Source organism: Phoenix dactylifera, chromosome 5 (genome assembly GCF_051530095.1).
Source record: "Phoenix dactylifera cultivar Ajwa chromosome 5, Ajwa_hap1_PhDact_Kaust_v1.1, whole genome shotgun sequence".
Classification (NCBI taxonomy): Eukaryota; Viridiplantae; Streptophyta; class Magnoliopsida; order Arecales; family Arecaceae; genus Phoenix; species Phoenix dactylifera.
The window spans coordinates 39,370,865-39,392,754 of NC_143194.1; the positions used below are offsets into that span (position 1 = coordinate 39,370,865).

The 21,890-nt window shown below is 40.1% G+C and overlaps 3 protein-coding genes across 4 annotated transcripts; 1 reads left to right on the top strand and 2 right to left on the bottom strand.

The window, feature by feature from the left end:
* The first annotated feature begins 2,045 nt into the window (after positions 1–2,045).
* On the top strand, positions 2,046–5,093 carry LOC103708803 (3-ketoacyl-CoA synthase 11-like). The gene is made up of 2 exons (XM_008793893.5): positions 2,046–2,179; positions 3,028–5,093. Exon 2 carries the CDS (start codon positions 3,257–3,259, stop codon positions 4,775–4,777), a length of 1,521 nt encoding a protein of 506 aa, XP_008792115.1. The 5' UTR covers positions 2,046–2,179; positions 3,028–3,256; the 3' UTR covers positions 4,778–5,093.
* Positions 5,094–5,659: 566 nt separating this feature from the next.
* LOC103708802 (putative histone H2A variant 3) lies at positions 5,660–9,020 on the bottom strand. Its single transcript, XM_008793892.5, has 2 exons — positions 8,780–9,020; positions 5,660–6,083 (listed from the first exon to the last, which is right to left on the bottom strand). The coding sequence occupies exons 1-2, from the start codon at positions 8,882–8,884 to the stop codon at positions 5,787–5,789; spliced, it is 402 nt and encodes a 133-aa protein (XP_008792114.1). The 5' UTR covers positions 8,885–9,020; the 3' UTR covers positions 5,660–5,786.
* Positions 5,946–20,026, bottom strand: LOC103708801 (uncharacterized). 2 transcript variants are annotated; one of them, XR_015987648.2, is made up of 8 exons: positions 19,392–19,870; positions 18,323–18,458; positions 12,640–12,721; positions 11,607–11,782; positions 11,092–11,229; positions 10,837–10,976; positions 10,405–10,700; positions 5,946–6,083 (listed from the first exon to the last, which is right to left on the bottom strand). XR_015987648.2 is itself a non-coding variant. In XM_008793891.5 (7 exons), exons 1-7 carry the CDS (start codon positions 19,507–19,509, stop codon positions 10,459–10,461), a joined length of 1,032 nt encoding a protein of 343 aa, XP_008792113.2. In that variant the 5' UTR covers positions 19,510–20,026; the 3' UTR covers positions 10,282–10,458. The 2 variants fall into 2 exon arrangements, 1 of the variants encoding a protein (XP_008792113.2); XM_008793891.5 differs by lacking the exon at positions 5,946–6,083 and having other exon boundaries at positions 10,282–10,700; positions 19,392–20,026.
* Positions 20,027–21,890: the final 1,864 nt, after the last annotated feature.

Consider the following 21,890-nt stretch of genomic DNA (forward strand, 5'->3'; position numbering starts at 1 on the left):
GTGGGGCCCGTGGACAAGACTCACATGGGTCGTGCGGTTGAGCCAGTTCACGCTTAGAGGGATCCATCCAAACCACATTTATAAGGCGGGGGGACATTTACAGGAGGAATCGCACACGTCCTCACGAGTTCCGACCCACAACAGCTCACGAGGAAAAATATGCCATTCCTCCCCACAGAAAGGTCTCCCAAAAGGCTGTAAACTATTCGCCAAAAACAAAACACACAAAAAAAAAGGCTGTAAACCATTACAAAATTGGCATTTATAGCATTTTGGCACCAGGTTAACAGCTTAGTCCACAGTATCCTGAATCGGATATCAGGTTTGAAACCATTTCCATTGATAAATGTAGCAGCAAATCTTTTAATGGGGACTCCACTCTTCTAATTGAAGTAGACCGGACGGCCTCAACTCCAAATGACAAGTAACCTTAGTTACAATACAAGTTCCCTCTCGTCCGTTTCAAAAGCCATCCTAGTTTCTATCTTTGAAAATAATTCAAATACTAGAAAGGTTAACAGGGCTGCAGATTAGATGGTTGCCTACGTGGCTAGCCATTTCGGAGGCACCATGTGGGCCAGAGGAGAGAAGTTACCTTGGGCATCCCGTGATCTTTTGTTTTCTGACTTCATTGGATATATTCGTACTCATAATATATAAAATACCTATTTTAGTAATAATAATAATAATAATTTAAATGCAAGTGACACTAATGAAATGACGATCAAGCAACTTTATTCAATCTCTAGTATATTTTTTTTCATTTGGTTTTAACATATTTGTCATTCGGCATCTAGGGTAAACCATGACGTCACTTGCTTGCTTAGAAGTTATACCTATGGTTAGCTCTGAGGCTATATACTCAATAGTTCAAATATTCTCTCTTCTCTAATTAGAGATTGATCGAGGGAGATTCAATTTTCCACCTCCATGCATTTATCAATCATTATATTTTACAATATATATAGATGACTAGCAATGTAGATTGGACCTCTCCTTTCAATTCAAATTCAACCAAAAAACTTCCTAATCACATATCTATGAGCCAATGCATGAATAGACATGGTACATGAATGTTGCATACAAGTCCTACTTGCAACCAATTGCATGGTGCCATGTTAAATGCATGAGTCAACATGTCTATATGAGCATACAGATTTCTTTTGACGCCTAGCTTCTATTGATACGATGTTATCGTGCAGGGTCTTAATATCCACCAATGTAATTAATGTCTACAATACCAAGGATGGATTTATTATTGAACTACTCTTAAGTAATTTTCTAACTACTAAATTTTAATATCAATATTTATAAAATATGTGTAATATTTTTATTATCGAACTATGTTATTTCATCCAACAAGAAGAAAAAGGTTGGACTTCTCCTTATCATTCATTGGCTACAATTTGCTAGGAAGAGAATAAAGTTTAGATTTTTTTTCTTGTCAAATAGGACAATATACTTAGTTATTATTATGAGAAAAGTCAATAACTTAGATACGTAGTCATCAAGTCTCAATTCTTATAAAATTTCTCTAGCCTCCCATCTCAAACAAGAGAAACCATTATTTCAACTCATCTCTTTATCCGTCAATTCAAGAATCACAATCCAATCTAACATCATGACGATATGCAAAACACCTTCGGAAGTCATCGTGGACACACTTAACAAAGACAGACAATTAAACGAACTAATTATTAAACGAGGAAACAGATGGCAAATGGGGCAATAGAATCCAGCGATAATGAATTTGACTGCGAGACATCAGCCCGTTGCCATCTAGCGAAGCATCCAGGCCTATTTCGTTTGGTCGGCGGAGACGTCGAGAATTTAGTCAAAGCCGGCCGCGCCGCCGTCACGTCACCGCGCTTTTTTTCCCGACCATCCGCGACTCAAAAAAAAAAAAAAAAAGGGAACCCATAACGGAACGTGGCCACGTGCGGCGAACACGTGGATAGCCATCTAACCGTCCATCAACGCCCAACACCCTTTCCGAATCCGAAGGTAATTAGGGGAACATTGGGGGGGCAATTGGCCAAATAGAGCTCTTCTTGGTTATTTATGTGGTTATCGGACCCCTCGTTATGTGCCCCTCTGTTCCATATCTTCGGACCCTTGCTCTCTTCTTCCCTAAGGAGGCGGGTTCTCGGCCGATCTCCGACCGAGATCGGGGTTCGAGGTCAGTAGATCATCGATCGCTTCCAGGATTTTTCTTCTTGGTGGAATGTTGATTTCTTTTTGCGCCCTCCGTCTCTTTTTCTGTTGTTGTTGTTTCAAACGGATAAAAATGAGAGAGAGAGAGAGATTGCTTTGGTTTTTTGTTCAAAATTCAATTTTTGTTCCGGATTCGAGGTCGGTACATCGATCTGGGCTTCGTCAAAATCTGATTGTGTTCTCAGAATGCATGAAGATTTCTCGTTGGATTTGTTTCCCTCCGTCTCTTTTTTTCCTGTTTCTTTTTTCTTGAAAGATTCGCTACTCGTTGTAGATGCTGTCTAGAATTCGTGTACTCTGTGGCGTGGTCCTCGGACAAGCTAAGCTTTTTTTCTGGATGCTACATTTGTAGATCTTTTGCCTGTCTGGTTCACCTTATTCGTTTATTATATATTATTTGAATGTCTCCTTTAGGTTTTTTCTCGCGGATTTTGGATTTTGAGTCTGTTTAGGAAACCTCGGATTTCGACTTGGATTCGTGTTGGACGTTTAGTTTCACTGTTTGTAAGATTTCGTCTTCAAAAATCAAATTTGTTCTTTTTAGATGGGTTGTAGCGCTCGGAAATTTTCCTCCTTCTGTTTTAGCATTCTTTTTTTCCATCCTTTTAGATTCGCTTGATCTACCTCATCTGGCTTTGTGTTTTGCTTTTTTTTAAATGAAGATAACAAAGATCTTGAGATGTGGATAGCTCGGTGTTGATTTTTTTTTTCTTTTTTGATTCATACCGGGGCAAAAACAGGGATTTTTGTGGGTTGTTATCTCTCGAATCATTGTTTTAAATTATAATTTCTCCTTTTTAACATTTCCTGCAGGGTTTTGTGCTTCACTCTAATTCGTTGCAGCGCGGAGAAGGGGCCATCTTTTTAGCAAAAGGATCACCTTTCCATCTCTCTCTGAAACTAGTCTTCTTTAGGTTAGTAGCAGAGAAGAAGAGCCATTCCCTTTGGACTCTTGTTATTCGTGTTTCCTCTCTTCATCTCAGGCAAAAAGAAGCATCCTTTCTCCCTCCCAAGTTTCCCCCCATTTTCCCATAATCCGATCATGGCCGAACCATTGCTCAATAAATCATCCTCGAGCCGTCTCCCCAGCTTCACGCAATCGGTGAAGCTCAAGTATGTCAAGCTCGGTTACCACTACCTCATCACCCATGGCATGTACCTCTTCCTCACACCCCTCGTCGTCCTCGTCGCCGCCCAACTCTCCACCTTCTCTGTCCAAGACCTCCACGACCTCTGGGATCATCTCCGGTTTAATCTCATCTCCGTGATCCTCTGCTCCACGCTCCTCGTCTTCCTCTCCACCCTCTACTTCCTCACCCGTCCTCGGCCTGTCTATCTCGTCGACTTTGCATGCTACAAGCCGGAGGAGGCCCGGAAGTGCACCAGGCAAATCTTCATGGAGCGGTCCAAGCTGACGGGCTCGTTCACGGAAGAGAACCTCGAATTCCAGCGTAAGATCCTCGAAAGGTCGGGCCTTGGCGAGAACACTTACCTCCCTGAGGCTGTCCTCAATGTTCCTCCTAATCCCTCGATGGCCGAGGCCAGGAAGGAAGCCAGAGCTGTTATGTTCGGCGCCATCGATGAACTCTTCGCCAAGTCTGATGTGAAGCCCAAGGACATCGGGATCTTGATTGTGAATTGTAGCTTGTTCAATCCGACACCATCTCTTTCTGCCATGGTCGTGAACCATTACAAGCTTCGAGGAAACATAGTAAGCTATAACTTAGGTGGGATGGGCTGCAGCGCAGGGCTGATCTCTATCGATCTTGCCAAGGATCTTCTTCAGGTTCACCCCAGTACCTATGCCTTGGTCATCAGCATGGAGAACATCACCTTGAACTGGTACTTCGGCAACAATCGTTCCATGCTCGTTTCCAACTGCTTGTTCCGAATGGGCGGGGCTGCAATCCTTCTCTCCAACAAGAACTCCGACCGCCGCCGCTCCAAGTACCAATTGGTTCACACGGTTCGAACCCACAAAGGTGCTGATGACAAGTGCTTCAGCTGTGTCACCCAAGAAGAGGACGCCAATGGGAAAATCGGTGTCTCGCTTTCGAAAGATCTGATGGGAGTTGCCGGCGATGCCTTGAAGACCAACATCACGACGTTGGGTCCTCTCGTCCTGCCCATGTCCGAGCAGTTGCTCTTCTTTGCTACATTGGTGGGGAGGAAGATCCTCAAGATGAAGATTAGGCCTTACATTCCTGATTTCAAGTTGGCCTTCGAGCATTTCTGCATTCATGCCGGCGGAAGGGCTGTCTTGGATGAATTGGAGAAGAACCTGCAGCTCTCGGGGTGGCACATGGAGCCTTCGAGGATGACGCTCTTCAGATTTGGAAACACTTCGAGCAGTTCCCTCTGGTATGAACTGGCGTACACGGAAGGGAAGGGAAGGATCAGGAGGAGGGACAGAATTTGGCAGATAGCATTCGGATCAGGATTCAAGTGTAACAGTGCAGTGTGGAAGGCTTTGAAGACGATCGATCCTGCAAAGGAAAAGAACCCCTGGATGGACGAGATACACAGCTTCCCAGTCGACGTTCCAAGGGTGTCAGCAATCTGAATCATAGTCCTGCTGGAAATGCGAGTTGCAAGACCTTGCTGTTGTTGGGTGGTGAAATTGGTATTTGATCTGGTTTCATGGCTTGCAATAATTTTACATTCAGTTGTAGGTTCATTCTTATGATGGGTGGGTGGAGAATTTGTTAGGAAAGGTGTTTTTTTTTTCTAGCTTTCTTGGTGTAGTCATGTAGAGGTCTGATCATTGGTTCGAAGGAAGGATGGGCTGGATTGCTAGACTAGGAAGAGGTCAGGGATGAATTGTTGTGTGTTATCATGTGGTTTAGTCTATGCAACTTAAACCATTGACTCTGCTTAAATCTCATCTATTTGGTCTACAATTTCTATGCTTGGTAAAAACTAGACGCTCCGAGCAAGCTCTCTAATTGCTAAGAAGTTCTTTATCAGCAGACAGTTCTAAATGTTTTCTTGTTGATGATTGAGCTTTTTATCCCGACAATATGAGGTCCATGACAAGTCATTTATATGAAAAACTAGGTACCATGACAACGCATTTTCTTTATGACAATGTCATGATCTGGTCCCTTTTGTGTTGTTGTTTTTCTATTCAGTATTACAGCTCAAACAATATTGAGGGATAGCCAAGCAGTCATACATGGGAAGTAGGAGTGTCTGCTTTTAGCCCTCGAGATTGATCATATGAAGCAGCCTTCCTGAAGACAGCATCGAAGCTGTACAGATTTTGAAGCTATTGGATCATGCCAAGTTAAAATCTTGGCATTCACAAACCCAGTTATTAAGTCAGCAGTCAATTTTATAACTACACAAAAGCCAACATGATGGGACCAGCAAAGCGCAGCAAAATCTGGTCCTCCAGGCATTAGAGCTCCAAAGTTACCTTCAGGCCATGGGGGTCGGCAAAATATAAGCAAAGTCACAAGAAACTGAACAACCCTGGGCTTTTAGCATGATTCTATAACTTCATGTGGGTAGCTATTAGCAAAAAGAGTAATCCAATCCAAAATAAAAAGGTGGAGCTTTGGCGATTCGAACTAATCCTTGGAAGACTTGTTGATGAGAGATTTGTGGATGTGAGGGATCACACCTCCTCCAGCTATGGTTCCCTTGATGAGGGTATCCAGCTCTTCATCACCCCGGATCGCAAGCTGCAGGTGCCTTGGAGTAATACGTTTCACTTTCAGATCCTTGCTTGCATTTCCAGCCAGCTCCAATACCTCCGCGGTCAGGTATTCCAAAATAGCAGCAGTGTACACAGCAGCTGTACCCCCCACTCTCCCATTTGCTGCAATTCTGGACTTTAGCAGACGGTGGATACGGCCAACTGGAAACTGCAGAGAAGCATTAATTAAAAAAGGAGAAATTGTGTTAATACATGAGCATATGATACTGGAGGGTCACTCTTTTTTTTTTCATACAATCAATACAATGGTAACATACTAAATGAAAAGAATCGACCACATCCTAGACACTAGTGCCAACCAACTACTTATATAACTCTCCTTCGGCCTTCTACTGCTGTGATATTAAAGTTTCAGCTAACTAGTTTCATTTCAAGGATGCTAATTAAATACTGTATAACAATTGTCAAACAATAATAATCATCTGCATTGTGCAATATGCTTGACAGATGATTTCAAAAAGTTTTGGAAGTATGGCAAAAAAAGCTAGGCAGAATCCCTTGATGACATTACTTTAAAGCTTGCTACATCTCTTCCTTGCCAAATTAGGGAAAAACTGGAAAGTAGATTGCTGGGATCCTTCGGTCAGGTTTTGCTATCAGATTTTTCATCATATCAGATACTGCAGACTAGCTATGTCATTTTCTTTCCTCCCTGGGGGTGTTCGAGCACCAGGTTCTGTGGTTGGTTTAAATCGTCGAAACATAGATATTCTTCTATGTTTCAGGCACGGGGGTGTGTGGTTGGCTTAAAGCCTTGAAAGATAATTATTTTCTTGATTGAGGTGGCTATGGCAATGGCTGTGTGCCCTGTGACCAACTGTATGATGACAACAATGCAAATGCAATGAGACAAGAAGATATGCATCTGCTAAAAAGAGTATGATTGACAGATATCCGACATACGGTTGGTTTGAATTTCAGACAAACAAATAGGGAAACAGGCCAGATGGATGCACAATGAAAACTTGAATAAAAAGGCAAATGTTTCGCCACCTAGTTTAACACCAGAGTAAGTTAAGTCTTCAGTCTATATAGCAAGCCAGAATGGACAGGTTGATTTCAACGACATGAACAGAGAGACCTGTCTGACTAGTTCAAAACCAAGAACTCAGACCAACATAGCAGTCCAGGCCTGATCTTGTATGCATAACGATTGACAACCAAAAACTTGGTGCTTATTCAAAAGTAATAACTAAGCTCAAGAGATTAATAACTCGGTCGACTCTTACTTGATGCAACAAAACCCTGACCATACGGGTCATATGTACATAGCGATCAAGTGCTGTCTTTTGAACATTGAGCAAAACGAGAAAGAAATTATAACATATGTGGCTGATCTATAACTTAACTAAAGAAGTGAAAAGGCCATATTAGGAATGAAGAATGGATATGTCGTCAGCTAATGCAGAAGTTCACTGGTCAATATGTAGCAATAATGAGAAAATTAAAGGATCTGTCTCATCTATCAGGCTGTGCACCATCTAATAAATGGCAAGATATGCAGTAGCAACATTTTGCTGCCACTAGATCCATCTTGTTCGCCAGGCCCACTTTATTGGCCAATGACAAGTCGTGAAGGCATAGCTTGGTTGTATAATGTCCTACAAGCCCCACTTCATCCACTCAACTACAACTGGACGGATTATCTCTTCATCAATTTACATTTTTCCTAAAATGATGCAAGATAGGAGCTCCTGCAGGCCACGTCTTATGGAGCAAAGATGAACAAAGAAGCTAGTCGGATAATGAAAAGGAATTGCTTGTCAGATGCTAACTTACCAAAATCGCATCAATACTCAGTGCAGATCAGCTAGATAAACTTGCACTGCATGATTCACTTTAGGCCTGAGTAAATGCTCATCAACAACAAACCTAATGCATAAACTTGCACTGCATGATTCACTTTAGGCCTGAGTAGATGCTCATCAACAACAAACTTAATGTATAAACTTGCACTGCATGATTCACTTTAGGCCTGAGTAAATGCTCATAAACAACAAACCTAATGTAGAAAGAAAGAAAGAAAGAAAGAAAGAAGAAAAGGCATTGTTGATGATTTTTCTAAGAAATATGGTAGGAGTGCCCACCAACAGGGTTCAAACCCTTGTCCTCGCCTCCTGAGAGAGGGAAGCCGGCTGGAAGCACCGGTGATTATGAGGTATCAGCAAAGAGACTTGGCATACTTATGGTAATGATTTGTATCATTTTGATGGAAGCAATTTTGCATGTGATTACTCAAGCCGACAAAATATATTCATTAAACTGTCGACTACTCTGAACATTGAGTTATGGTCCTGCTCTACGTCTATCTGTTTGCAGCATGCTCGAAGCCAAAAGAGATGCGGTGCATGCTAGAATTCATCCGCACATCTATCAATTTCAGAAGAGAACATATAAATTTTCATCGTCAAATCATTGACTCATGCAATCATTGCGCCAAATTCTGAATCTAGAACCCAAAACATAAGAAAAGGTTTCTTGGACCGCCGCTTATTTACATGAAACCGCAGAGACTCCAAACACAAAGTCAAAGCCCACCATGGCATGCATCATCTTTTGATGAGTTTATGAGAAATTCCCTTCTTGTCTTCTACTCCTTTTTTGTAATTTTCTTTCGAGATCACATGCATACTCTGTAGTAAATCAGGGGTTTGTACTCGTTGTTTCTTCCTGGTCCATATCGGATCCTCGAAATGTTTTAACATTGATGAAAACCTAACGAGATCGATGGCAAAAATCCTAACAATACTGAATGGGTTCATTGAGAAAGTTAAAAAGTGGACAGGATTCAATGGATCGGATCGAGGGGGGGAGAGAGGGAGGGAGGGAGGAGAGGAGAGAGACCTGGAGGCCAGCTCGAGAAGAGCGGGAGACGGGCTTCTTCTTGTCCTTGTCTTTGTTCACCGTCGGTCGCCCGATGATGAGGCCCTTCGCGCCTTTGCCCGACATATTCCCGCCTAGATTCCGACCGGAGAAGTGAACGGGGACACAATCGGAGAGAGGAGAGAGAGAGAGATCGGGGTATCGGGAAACGATCGAGGAGGAACGAGAGGTGGCGGCTTTGTATACTCCAACGCGTACCTTTCGGACCTAGAACTATATGTATAAGTTAATCACGAATGTTACGAGCAGGATAAACTGAGATCCCGACCGTTTGATCGAGCAACAGTTCATCGGAAGTTATGTCACGACCGTTTGATAAAGACGTGCTCGACCGGCTTAACTCGTTCAGCTTCAAAATATCCTCGGATGGGTGAGATTTCAACTTGATCTTTGCCCAAAAAAAAGGAAAAAAGAAAGAAAGAATCCTCGGTGGTATGGTCAAGTTCCTTGCCGGTCCATCAAACCTAAACGTACCAGCTTACATGGCACAATTCTTCTCATTATCTTGGCTGGCATTTTAAACTCATGAAACTGGATGAACTATCTTTTGATGCATCTCACCGCCAATATGTCAACTTGGTTCAAGAATCATCAATTAGCATATACATTCAAATTGCTCCACCTGTTAATTAAATATGACAAATAAACATGCCAACCCACTATTTTTAAGTGTGTCGGTTATGGCATGTTCCTGAAACTTGAAAAAGGATTTCAAGTCGCGCAGCATATCTCATGATTTGCATCGTGCCTGGGGGAATACTTAGCAGACACTTGAACTAATTCGGGTACAATTCATATACCACTGCAGTAAATGTAATCTATCATCATCCTTGGCCTTGGCCTAGGAAGGATCTAAACAGAAGCTGTTCAAGATACTCTTGGCCAAATGGCCACCCAGGTCCGGTTCCACATTCAAGGAACTCAGCTACTTTCTGACCGCATCACATGGCGGGTTCAGAGCACAAACTCCGGCCCAAACGCGAGACCAACACCACCACAGCAGGGTCCTGGATTCTGTGATTTTTTTGTGAGCGTCACAGGGCTACAGACACTCAATTGTCATCAACAGCAAGGATCACCAGTCAACCTATCTTATTGTTTGTGATCTTATGCAATGAATCCGATCTTCCAGTACCCGCTGAAAGGCAGCCATTGGAGCGAGATGCCATGCATGGCAGGCTTTTAGATTCATTTTCAACGGATGATGCACTTCCCACCAAAAGCGTTGCTTGCCTTGCACCAATTGATTGTTGAGTCGATCAATCAATCAAGAAAAAATAAACACCTGAAACATCGGACGGGCGCTAGTCTCTAGATCCGCATTGACAAAGGAGAACTCCTAGATTTCTCCCCTTTTTTAACCCCTCTGGTTTTACAATGTAAGCTTCTTGACGGCATAGAAGACAGCCTTTTATATAGCACCACCACACTAATACAACTCCACGAGGATCAGAACATCGAAATTATACAGCACAAGGTTTTTTTTAAGTTTCTTTATAAAGGATGATTCAACAAAGCACATGAAAGATGGAAGGTTGTAACCAGGCATATTAGAAGAGGTGAGAAATGAGCAACAAGGAATAAACCTTCTTATACCCAGTTGGGCACAGCATCGTTCAGGAATCTACTAGAGCAGCATTCTACCCCTCGCTGGGTCCATCCTTGGTGATGTGAAAACCCTCAATTTTCCGAGCAACTTCATTTGCAACAACCTTCACTTTTCCACCAGGACCATTTGCCCCAATTCCCTCATGCTCATCAGCGGTGGCAGGACTCATCTGCCATATCCTTATTGTCCCATCTTCTGAACCTGAAGCATAGGATTCGCCTATGGGAGAGAACCGTACACAATGGACAGGTCCATGATGACCTTTATTGCAAGCTGAACCCAGGCAAAAGAACATCCATATTATTGCATTGGTGTAAAGTGCTATCAGGATCCAGTGAACCAAACAAATCATAAAAATGAAATCATCCACAATCAAGTAATTCAAGTATAAATGATAGTTCAGACTTACTGATCTGTTCACCAGTATGAAAATCAAAAACATGAATCCACATATCTTCACCTCCAGCAATGAATCTGTTGCCAAACTTTGGCTCGAGCGAAGCTGATTCCACGGTACATGGCATATTGTAGCTTTTAACAAGTCCAAAACTGATGACCAACAATCAAGGAATTTAAATTTAGAAGAGAATACCTGTGCAAAAACAAGCGAGCAAGCAAGAGAGAGAGAGAGAGGCATGAAAATATATGTGCTCAGAAAGCTTACTGGTTTGCATCCCAAAACTTGACAGTTGAGCCATCGGCAGTAGTGATATACCTGCCATCTTGGCTAACTTCAGCACTCGTAACAGGTGACTTGGTCTCAAGAGTTTGGACAATCTTCCCGCTTCTTACATCCCATAACCTGTGCAGTAGTTGAGTAACACGATAAGGGGGAAAGAGTGAAAGAAGATCGCATACCAATGAGTTTATTTAATGGTCAAGACATGTTATTGCACAGTCCAAGAGATAATGAAAACAACCACACTAGCAAAAATGAATAGAGTACTTTAGCAACTTTGTAAATGTTTGACATTTGCTACTAGGTGTCGGATTATACTACATAATTCCTGATCTTTTATATGATCAACCTAAAATAGCATGACATCATCAATTCTACATTAACAAAGTCTGTTAACAAATACCGTGCACTACCACAACAAACATGTGAAGAGAAAAGTAGGTCAACAATAATGTAAAAAAAAGATTAGATTAAAATATCCGAGGAAGAAATAAACACACCTCACACCCCCAATATCAGTGCAAGAGCTTAATATTGTCTGGTCACTATGAAGCCAAGCAACAGTTCTGATTGAACCAGGTGACTTATCAACTTCTCTTGGAGGTGCATCTGGACGATTCAAATCAAATATCCGCAACATTTTCTCAACTCCTCCAGTGAGCAAAAGGTGTGTATCCTGCAGGTAGTCTTTAATGAGTGGGAAAAAAAACTAATGCCAGATGGTTGAGATGCACCAACATACAAACATGAAGTCCTCTTAGGAAAAGTTCCAAAGGGTCAAAATTACTATGACACAAGTAAAGTGTGATAATTCCACAGCCAGACAGACACAAACCAAAAATCAGCAATGAATCTCTATGATTAGAGCTTCCAGTCCCCATCTAACAAAGAAATTCACCAGCTGCTTACAAAAGCAAATCTGAACTGTTGTCTTGGTAATACAGCCGCAGTGGCCAAATTTTTAATCAATATTCACCAGTAGGTGTTGAATTGCAGTATGATTGCATGTGTGTATCACTGTAGCTCCAACTCATCGCAAGAATTTAAGAGACACTTGCAAATACAGCAACTTGGATTGAACATCAACCACAAATTACAATAGCAATTAAAAGCAATAATATCAAGATAAGCTGTGCTGACAAAGGAATCATAAGCATCGCAACTTGCAGCATAACTCATAATACAAGACAGTGGATTTCGGAATCTAACAATAAACCACTTCATACAGAACATAAAAGTCAACTTTTATAGCCCCCCAAAAATAAATAAATAATAACCAATGAAAAAAACACCAAGACCAACTACTACCACCACAACAATAGAATGATAGGGGGAAAGAGGAGGAGGAGAAGAGACAAATAAAAAGAAGATAAAGGAGCACATTCCTCACATATGGTGTCTAGGTACCACAAAATATCTACCAGACAACTGGAGGAGGAAAAATGAAAACCAATAGAATGCCAATAAAAAAAAAAGTTTTTAAGATCCAAAATTGAACTGTATGAATCAATTAGCAAAGAAGGCCTCATTTACCTCCGAAAAGGCACATGCCCGAACAATGTGCTTGTGTTCAAACGAGTGCAATTCATCTCCAGTCAACGCATCCCATATTTTCCTGCACAAAAGTAAAGGTGAAAGAATCTTAGTTAATTGTCAATAAATATAAAAATATACTATATCCAACTGATTGAATAACATAATAGTTCAATTAACATTATGCAGGGAACTGTATTATTAGCATAAACAACAAAACCAACCATCCATGTGTTTATTCAACTATTGTAGATATCAAAATACAATATAATATTGCTAATCTCCTGATTATCAAGGGCCAATCTGCATTTCTCATTAAATATTGATTCTCACAAGATGTTATACAGGAAAAAACCAAACATTTATGGATATTATTCTGACACCTAATATGTAGTGATTTCATCAACAACATATTATTACACATATATGCTAAAGGACATCCCTAAGTAGTTAATGTCAAGGCCCCTGATGGTTAATATCTTCTTACCTAAAGATAAAAAAAAATATCCTAATCAACACAGCTTTGATTTCTCTACCCAGCTGCCCCATGTCGCCACTTTAATGGCTATTCAAATCAGAAAAACACATGATCAAACACCAAAGAAGCACCAAATCACACAAGCACTCCTTCCCTCAAAAATTGCTACTTCTCAAGATTAAGCTCTACACTTAGCAACAGTATTCAAAGTTGTCTTGGTTTCACTTGGGCTCCTCCAAATAAAATCCAATAGATAGGAAATCAAGTAGCATGAATCACACCACAACTCCTACTACTACTACTACCACCCTAAATAGGATACTTAATAAAATCACCTGACTACTGTGTCAGGCCTTCTTAGGTCATGACATTCACAGAGGGCAAAGGAAATGCTTGGTCAAGGCATCCAAACAACATTGGACCAACCATGCCAAAACGTCAGGCCTTGATTTGCATTCAAGGCATGCAGTTCATGCTACAAGAAAAATCAAAATACACAATCACCAATGGAGATGGCTTAAAAACATAAGCTTATCTACCAATAGGACATAATACGAAACCAATACATCAACACAGAGACAGATTCATGATCTCAAATTTCACTCATCCACATGAAGTCCACAACCACATGTTGAAGAAGATTATGAAGAGTTAGAAAAATGACAAGTAGTTCTGACATTTAGCAATCAAGTGATGCAGAGGAATAAAAGTAAAATAAATCACTAATAGTTGTACTTGATATAGTAAAAAACAAGAGAAGGAAAACTCATAAATCTCGAGGAATTACTTCCTGAACTACAAAACAATAAAAACAAATAAATAACATACTTGGAATGAATTCCCAGAAAAATCACAACAATCAATTGGATTCTTCCATTCTTTTTGGCAACTTAATGAAGCTCATGTTGGAATTTCCTCAAGTTGGAAAACATCAAGATTGCAACAAGTAAAAAGAAACTAAATTATCAATGACAATGTGTGCTTGCCATTAAAGCAGAGTTAATTGATTAATTATGTGAAACATTTGTCCACTCTGTTTTTCAAGCATCTTTCAGCATTGATATAATTAGCTTATTGGATTGATGTCTTTTACAAAAGATGAGCCATCTATAGACTTAGTGAAGGCTTATTCTATAAATCAATTCAATGAAATCAAGAGTGGCATGAGAGTCCATATATCTTCACTGTTATCTTTCTAATTAATGCATGCATACCATAAAATGCTACAAAATTTTTCAAAGTGAACATGTTGTCAATAGAATAGTAGCACAGCCTTCTCCTACAGGGGTATTCAAGCTCTTACTTCGCAGCATATAAATTCACTTCTTTCTTCACATCCTAACATAATATGTAAGCATATGTCATAGTGATGGGAATCTTAACATGGTCAAATAACCATGCTCTCCAAATAATGTAAATATACATCATAGAAACTGCACTGCAAAAAGATTCATCAACAAAATTAACAAACCAAGACTGGAAGATCATTAACTTTTCCAAATTGTGCAGCTTTTTGAGGGGTTTAAATGCCCCTACACCAAGCTCTCACTTCCACCATAAAAATTATGGTATATGGCTGTCTGCCATGAATTACCGGAGAACAAAAAAATACTGCTTGTTCCCGGATTTTCGCTCTCTTGAATTGTCTGAGAAATTAGAATGGTTAGAAGACTCACCAGCATTGGCAACATGTTAATTGATCTTCCTCATCACACAAAGTTATCGGGCTTTAAGTTGTTGCTCCACATCATGATATACTTCTACATATTTCACCATCTTGCAGAACATAGTCATCAGACGTGCTCATACATTATACAAGAAGCATCACAAGCATGAGTTCTTGTTTATAAGCAAGACCAACTAAAGTATAACTCTTATTTTAAGGATATTAAAAGAAATAAACTGATCCTAAGTAGAACAACATGATAATACTTATAACATCCAGTGCTCTATGCCTCTATGCAGCCTACATGAGTGGCTGCCCAACTTTAGAGAATTTCTGAAAGAAAAAAACATGAAAGAATCCAGACTCAATTCCCAAAACTTTCTTCTATTGCAAGACAACTTTTTATGAGAAAAGTTTGTGCCCACAGCTTTCCTGATGCCCACTAATACTAGCAAAATCACCTGATCTACCTGATTATTTAACTAAAAATATAATCTTCAACTGACCCCTAAGTAAATTGTATGATTCACATTGTTTTTTTCTAAATAAGAATTAATCTAATGGTGACATAAATATCACTCTACTTTGGATAACCATGAGTATTAGATACTGTAACCTGTCAACCAGAAAGTACCCATAGAATGAGTCCAAATATTTAGATATAAAATTTGACTCAAATCCAAGCAGCTCACATGAAACAGATCTTTGCCCAGGTTACCGGCCATTAATCTAAAAAATCCTCCTAGCAAGGAAGGTGGTGGTTTGTATGTAAAGAAAAGGGCAAGATGAGGTTGCTTGCTCTTCCACCAGCACACCTACACCTACCTCCCCTACCAAATAGATAAATAAACTCAATAACCTTAAATCGTGCTTAAGTTAGCTGTCCACAAACTGACAATTGCTGAACATTTCTATGGCATAACTAAGTATAATGTTTTAATGTCAACTCGTACTTTCTCATGGAATTAGCAAGGATAGCAAATATAAGGCCCATAGTTGTCACTCAATAATGTAAGGATCCCACATTTCAAAATTTAGATCATTAATTTGGATCTCATCCTTGCACCAAGGCAAAAGTGCCATATGTTAATAGCCATGCCAGTCACATGCTGTCATGAAATTGTACGATACTGGGCAATGCTACACATCCACATTCCCAAGCAGGTATCCATGTCATGGATGAAAAATTGACTAGCATGCATGATATCATTTATGTACCCAGCATTTTAAGCATCAAGCTGTACCATGTAGTACAAGGCATACAATATTGATCCATATAGTACTGACACAGTATGGGTGCTCGACACCTTGTACCGACACAGTACGAATGTTGTGCCAACTCAAACAGTGTACCATTTGTTGGTATGGGGCGTACCACACCACACTAGTAAGGTAGCAGCAGAGTCTGTACTGACTTGAAATATTGCCTACACATGTCGAGCATGTATTTGGTACAATCTTCATCGCTAATATGGACTGGCGTACTTTGCTTTACTGAGAACATCTAGTTATTTTTACTTGCTCTTCTAAGAATATAAAGTTATGATGATCATAAGGTTCAACAATATGGCAAGGAAGAAATCTTGTCTATTCCTTCTAAAGGCAATAGAGCAAAGGTGGTTCTACATATTAATTCCAATGATACCACTAGTGATAATTATATTGTTTGTCATTTGTATTTGTTCCATCAACCTATCTCCTCACATTTGTTTTGGTCAATAATATGGACTAATATGACAGTATATAAAATATTAAAATAACTAGACATAATGTTTGCATCATTAGACATCTATGAATGGCCTTATGATGGTGAAAATTAGACTTGATCATCTACTTTTATTTATAGAAATTTCTAAATTGTCCAAAAAAATCATAAAGAATCTTATCAAAGATCCCATACAAGTTAACCCCTTATGATTTATGACTTGATCCTGATTATAGCAACATTGCTATGATTCTCATTAGTAATAGCCTAAATGCACATCAAAATGAAATCATATTTCAAAGACAGAAGATGCCCATGAATACCCACAACTTTTTCAAAAGCAGTACATTAAGCTTTAAAAACATGTTTTCTGAAAGATACATCTCTTAAATTTCTAGTCATCAGTACTGGACAAATATCAAAGACGGGGAAAATATGATTCATGCAATTATGTTAAAAATTCACAATAGTAGACAGATTTTATAAACAAGTACGAAGTTATTGCATTAAAATTGTTTGTATAACAATCATAATAACAATTATGCTTTCCTTGACATTGTAATCCCCAATGCCAAAATGGAGCTCTTGAGAGCACTAGAAGTGCTCTCTCCCAATCTAATTTGCTCCTTTCAATTTTCTTTGAGCTAATCCACCCTCCCTCTATTATAAAGAGCTTCCACTGCTACATAACCAGTCCAAGAAACATGTTGATATCAGAACGCTGATCATCCAAGTAGCTTCCAATAATTCCAAACCACTATCTATTCTCACTTAATGATGTTATTACCAAAAAAATGGTTTGTGTTTTTTAGATAGTAATCAGGCCACAAGTCTGTATACTGCAGCTTTACAAGTGGTGTGTTGCCCAAAAAATTGATACACTGTAGAAGCAAGCTTAGACAGAGAGCTTAATAGGTGGCACTTTATAAAATGAGAAGAAATAGGATCGTGAGTATATCTTAAACCCTTGAAAGGATAATGTAGTGCCTGGCTATGAGAAAGCAGGTGAAGAGTATTATCCAGCTCCTAAGGCCATATTCCCTGTGGGGTTAGAGTTGAATATGACCACTTAAACCCACCAAACACTGTTTGCAGGCAGCTTCATTCCAACCCTCAAATAGGCATATAAAATGTTAAAAAGAATTACTTTGTAGGAATAAGCTGAAGGTAAACTATTCCAGCTATAAGGTAGAGTTGTTGACTCCCCAGTAAAGAGATTTAAGAATAAGTTAACCCATTTACTCTGGGCTAACATATTCCACAACCAAATGTGGCCTACGGTAATAATGCTGCATATTGAGAGTTTGAACATCCTCATAGCTTTCAAAAGATGCAGTTTTACAGGATGATACATCAATTTTAACAAACCAAATAGATCTTCTTTCAGATCTCCCTTGTCATATAGCTGATGTTCAGAAGCAAAAAACTCAACCAGAAACATCCTTGCATGGTTCTCAAACTAAATAATAAATTAAACAAAAAGATCCTATCCAGGACAAATTTAAACATCCCTGGATGCAGAAATAGAAAAAGAACCTAGAGCATATCATGGATGGAATTAGACATTAGACTAGTAAAGCAAGAGAAATTTGCAAGCCCTTAGGCAAGAAGCATGAATCAACCAGAACAAACTATCGTCATTTAGGAAAAAAAAGCCCTAGAACTTGCAGATTCTGAAAGCAATTTTTCTGTAGAGATACATCATTACTGGACAAGCATTCATAAACACCATCATTGTAAAAAAAATGAAAAGCATGATTCGATTCACATTTTGAACTGCTTGTTTCTTTCATCAGCTTTAACAGCAGTCACTAAAATAAGTAAGATGGCATACGCTGTGAAATCAGCTGAACCAGATGCAGCACGTAGAGCATTGGTATCGAGGCAGCAACTCCAGACTGCACCCTTATGCCCTTCAAAAGTTCCAATCCAGTCTCCTGTCTCACCATTTCTCAGCATGGGACTGGCATCTGAAGAGTTAAAAATTACTTTTATTATTTAAGTAACCTAACACATCCGACTAATCACTTCAATGCATTTGAAAAAAAAAATTAACACAGTTTTGAACACCCTATCTTTCAATCATGTGTAGATGTATATTCATATTCATCAATTACTAGCTGTTGAAAAAATGACAGGAGGAAAAGAGACGGACAAATACTTCTCTAATCAAGGATGAGAATGAATTTCAAAATGAAAAAATAAACACCTCAAGTAGAAACAATCTACTGACCTGTACTCCCACACATGCAAAGCAACAGAATAAGCATTTCTGGAAAAAAATCAAAACTACAAACCATCCCTTGAATATAGAACACGGACAGTAAATCCAAGATAGAATCGTAACAGCCTTCATCGACGAAGAATAAGGAGTCCGTTTTTGCTAGTCAAAGATCGGTTATTCAATTCTGGCTGAAAAATAAACACTACCCACCAATATGCATGAACCATATGCAACGTCTACTTCACAGCCTATATATCACATTAAAGATCACTAATTCTGGAGATTGGGTACTGTGAGGCTAACGGGGCAGCAGATTGGGTAGCCTTTTACGTGGCTAACCATTCTAGAGAGACCCTCTCGCTGGGCGAGGAGGACTTACCCAGAGCGCTCCAGGAACTGTTATCTTTTGACCTCTTTGGGTGTATTTGTACCGCCAAAAAAAAAAGAAAAAAAAAAGAAAGAAAGATCACTATCCATCTACCCATTCTACATTCTCTCGAAGACTTACGCTTGCTCATACAAAAAAAATACTAAACACTCGATCAGACGCTTTTAGTGGTACCTTTTTATTTGTGGGGGAAAAAAATCTAAGTATATATTGGCAAAAGACTGCTCCTCTAGGATTCATCAGTAAACAGAAAAGACGGCAAATTAGGAGGGCAAGAGAAGAAATCCTAACCTTTGCTTGCGCTGATGAGAAAGAATCCATCCGGAGTAACGGGGCTGTAGAACAAATCCACCACCGGCCGCGAATGACCATGGCAGACGAGAGGAACGGCCACCTTTTTCTTCTCCATTCCTGCCGCTGGACCAAGAATCTAAAAGCAAAACCCTCGACCCTAAAGAATCCCTTCGGCAAAAATCGAAGTGAAGGAGATCGAATACAACAACAAAGAAACAAACTCCCGCTATCCAGAAACCCTAACCCTAGACCCAAAGAAAACCACTAATCAATCATACGGTGCTCGAGATCTAACCCAGTCCTCTCCAGTCCAAAAATGAATCGAAGACGATCGAAACCCTCTACAAAGATCAAGAACACCGGGATGGAAGATTGAAATCTATATTTTTCACACCTTTTTCCTAAAATTTTAAATACACGAGAAGGAGAAAGAAATACATAAGCAGAAAACTAGGGAGCGGGGCGAGGTCGGAGACGGAGGAGCAGACGAACCGGTCCCCTATAAAGGAGAGGGAGGAACGTTGCCCAGGCGGAGATTAGCATGTTCGTCTTCCACATGTACATCGCTTCTCTCTGATGAAGAATCCTGGCCGTTGGACATAGTTTTCGCGGTGATGATTTGGTCTTCGGCTTTTTTTCTCGCTGTCTCGAGTGGGGGGTAAAATTGGGCCGGTTAGGCCCATCGGACCGACGGGCGGATCCAGTGAGACTTTTTTCTTATCCCCGGAAGAATTTTATCTCACTGAAACCTTTTTCTTATAAGAGTTTTTTTCTTTTAATTCTCAAGTTTTCTATTTATGTGTTTTCTAAGAAAAAAATATAGGAAAATTCCATATATTGACCTTCTACCTGTTTAATTGGAAAATAAGACAAAGTCAACTGCAATTTCTCATCACATAAACACATCGTTATAGAGGATATGGCTGGCAAGATTTGACCCTCAAAGCCAATCTAGCCAACCATGAGAGTCTAAGTGACCTCAATTTATCATAAATATAAAGAATTAAAAAATATCTACATGTTTTGGAAGGAAAAATAAGAACAATATCTAACATGAATTGGCCCGGCATTCGGGTGAAGTGATTTGGACTAGGATCGGAGATATACCTTACTCTTTGTATCACTTTTTTTCTGTTGATTTGGCAGGTTGTACTCATGTGAGAACCATATGAATGCCGTTTTTAGCCAAAAAAAATATAAATATATAGCAACAACTATTAAACTTATAAACTTGAGAATAGATAGGAAGTTTAGTTCTTCAAAAAGCTTTCCAAAGAGAAAAGATCTTCACCTAAAAAATGTGAAGCTAGCCAAGTTATTTAGAAATTAAGTTGATAATTATTTATATTTTTTCTGAAAATTTAAGTTATATATTTAAAAATCGATTTGCAATTGAATTGATGGAAAAAGTAATATAAGAGTAAACTCCTCTCAGTATTAGATTGAGCTACCCTTAAGTGGGTCTGGAGTTAAGAGTCCCATCGAGAGCTCAGAATACAAGTCATACTCATTCTAGGACATGAAGGTTTTTCTTGATGACTAAGAAAAACAAGTAACAACAATATGCGATAAGATTTGGTTTTTAGTGAATTTTTCCATCGAGTTTCATGCTTCTTATCTTAACAAAGCCTGAATCTTCTGGGCTCCCAGTTGCGAGAAATTTTGATTGTGTGATGGTATGGATTCATGCGAGCACACTTAACACTGGCATTCATTGTTTGTCATGACAATGTATAAATGAGACCTGCTAGACTCGTGAAATAATTCTAGACTATACTTGTGTTGGTCTTCTCCGTTCTTCTCCTCCCTCCCATGCATAAGTCTGTTAACAAGCCGAGCTGCTCGGACTTGGCTTGGGCTCGGCCTGGTAAAAGCTCGGCTCGAGCTCGGCTCATTAATCAAACGAGCTCTAGCCTGAGCCTAAAATGAGGCTCGTTTAAATCCGAGCCTGAGCTTGAGCCCGAGCAGCTCACGAGCCCGAACGGAGCTCGTGACTTAACACTGCCCACCGACGACCAAATGAGGAGGCGGCTTGGGGATCCGACGGTCGAGATCACGCCATCGACGGAACCATAGGCGGTCAGATCTAGATCTCACTTAGAAACCCTGCATCCAACCCAAGGGCCAAGGCCCTCCTCTCCAACCATCCTCCTCCTCCGACTTGCTGCCCACCTTTGAATATCTTTCTTCCCCACCTCCTTCTCCGTCTGCCCTAGCTTTCTATCTCCCCTTCCTTTCCTCGGTTCCTCCGTCCTTCCTGTCGCCGACGTCGAGTTCCAACTTCCGAGTTCTTTCCTTTCCCTTTGTTCTTCCGAGTTCTGACTTCCATCCTTTGCTCGTTCGCCACTGGCCCACTCGTCGTCCTCCCCATTGGGCCGGCACTCTGCACTCGGCTGAAGAAGAGCGACGAGGGATTAGGGAGGTGGCGGCGGCGGCGGCATGACGGCATCTCTTCTCCAGTTCTCCTTCTCGGCGACTCGTTCCTCCGCCCTCTCA

What these genes read in the sequence shown, in the direction of transcription:
- LOC103708803 (XM_008793893.5), top strand. Translation starts at nt 3,257, where the DNA reads ATGGCCGAACCATTGCTCAATAAATCATCCTCGAGCCGTCTCCCCAGC.
- LOC103708802 (XM_008793892.5), bottom strand. Translation starts at nt 8,884, where the DNA reads ATGTCGGGCAAAGGCGCGAAGGGCCTCATCATCGGGCGACCGACGGTG. An exon ending in CTTCTCGAGCTGGCCTCCAG is followed by an intron (nt 6,084 to 8,779) that starts GTCTCTCTCCTC and finishes GCTTCTCTGCAG; the next exon opens with TTTCCAGTTGGCCGTATCCA.
- LOC103708801 (XM_008793891.5), bottom strand. Translation starts at nt 19,509, where the DNA reads ATGGAGAAGAAAAAGGTGGCCGTTCCTCTCGTCTGCCATGGTCATTCG. An exon ending in ACTGATATTGGGGGTGTGAG is followed by an intron (nt 11,230 to 11,606) that starts GTGTGTTTATTT and finishes ACTACTGCACAG; the next exon opens with GTTATGGGATGTAAGAAGCG. An exon ending in AAGTTTTGGGATGCAAACCA is followed by an intron (nt 10,977 to 11,091) that starts GTAAGCTTTCTG and finishes GTTGGTCATCAG; the next exon opens with TTTTGGACTTGTTAAAAGCT.